At 62.2% G+C, this 1,398-nt stretch overlaps 1 protein-coding gene across 1 annotated transcript in view; it reads right to left on the reverse strand.

Annotated features, from left to right (window-relative positions):
* Nucleotides 1-35: 35 nt before the first annotated feature.
* MNEG_1431 (hypothetical protein) overlaps nucleotides 36-1,398 on the reverse strand; it is a gene marked incomplete at both ends in the record, with an annotated part of 6,693 nt that continues 5,330 nt past the window's right edge. The window contains 4 exons of the mRNA XM_014050082.1: nucleotides 36-191; nucleotides 472-550; nucleotides 858-890; nucleotides 1,069-1,198. Coding sequence (XP_013905536.1) covers nucleotides 36-191; nucleotides 472-550; nucleotides 858-890; nucleotides 1,069-1,198 — 398 coding nt within the window. The remainder of the gene's footprint in view (nucleotides 192-471; nucleotides 551-857; nucleotides 891-1,068; nucleotides 1,199-1,398) is intronic.

Here is a 1,398-nt window from a genome sequence, read left to right on the forward strand (position 1 = left end):
ATCCACCACCATCTGCTTGCCCTATGCTGCTCCTGCTAGTAGACCGTGCGGAAACGTGCAAAGCGAGCCGAGCAACGTGGACAACCCACCTCGCTGTCGATGCGCACAAAGCGCTGGCCGTAGGAGCGCAGGAGTTCCGAAGTGTCGAGCGCCGGCCCCGAGGCAGGCTCTTCGCCGCGCAGCTCCAGGACCTGGGGGTGCGCGCGGGCACGTATGTGAGCGTGCGTGCGTGTGCGTGCGTGGGTATGTCGGTGTGCGCGTGTGCATGTGTGTGTTTGCACATGTGTGTGCATGCAGGCATCTGCATGTTGGTGCGTGTGTGTGCGAGCTGATCGGTGTGTCTGTAGGTGGAAACGACAGTCACATGTGAGCACAACGGCCCAAGTGGCAGACAAGCCGCTTTGGCTTGCTCCCTGCTGCAGCCAGGCATGCTGTGCACGGGGATCGGGATTGCCCTCGACGGACACGCACCCCTGCAAAATGCAGCGCGATGGCCACGTGCACGGCGTCGCCGCGCAGCGCCTTGGCGCTGTCGTCAGTGGCCATGAACCTGGGGCGGTTGAACCGGGGATGAGCAGTGCCATGGCGTTGATGAGGCAGTGGTGTGTTGGTACGTGTGTGTGGGTGGGTGCATGTGTGTGTATGTACGTGTGTGTGTGTGGGGGGGGGGGGAGGGGGCGCTGCACAGAGTCGAGGCGTGCAGCAAGGACGCCCCCGGCTGTCGCGCAGCTGCCCCTGCCTGGGAGTCGCGCGGTAGCGCATGCTGCTGCGCTTTTAGGAGCCGCACGACGTCGGCGCCTGAGTTTAAAGAGGCACTCGTCATCTCGGTCACCCCGCAGAGAAACTTGCGCACTCACTCGTTGTGGCTCACACGAGAGGCAGACATGCAACTGCGAGCACGCGTGCACGTGCATTCACACACACACACACACACACACACACACACACACACACACACACACACACACACACGTATACACAACCACGCAAAAACACGGGTGCGGACTCAAGCACATGAACATGTACATGCACACACGTGTACCGATGCACAAGCACGTCGTTGCTCACTTGAGTGCGGCCCTGAATTGGCAGCTGAGCAGCAGCACCGTCACATACAGCAGCGGCTCCGCGCCCTCCCGGCTGTAGTACTTGGCCGGCCAGCGGTTCAGCTCGGCCTGCAGGTCAGACAGCCGATAGGCTAGGGCAGCGGGGGGGCAGGGGGGGATGGGTGGATCGTTGAGAGGATTGGTATTGTTGCCGTGGTGGGGGCTGAGGGGGTTGATAGTGGTGTGAAGTTGGAGGGGGGGTGGCAAGGAGGATGGCACGGAATGAAAGTGTACGATGAAGAGGATGATTGAGGCGGGGGTTGGCAAGGGGGAGGCAGGAGGAGGGGGGGGG

Source organism: Monoraphidium neglectum (assembly GCF_000611645.1).
Source record: "Monoraphidium neglectum strain SAG 48.87 unplaced genomic scaffold scaffold00143, whole genome shotgun sequence".
NCBI classification, from domain to species: domain Eukaryota; kingdom Viridiplantae; phylum Chlorophyta; class Chlorophyceae; order Sphaeropleales; family Selenastraceae; genus Monoraphidium; species Monoraphidium neglectum.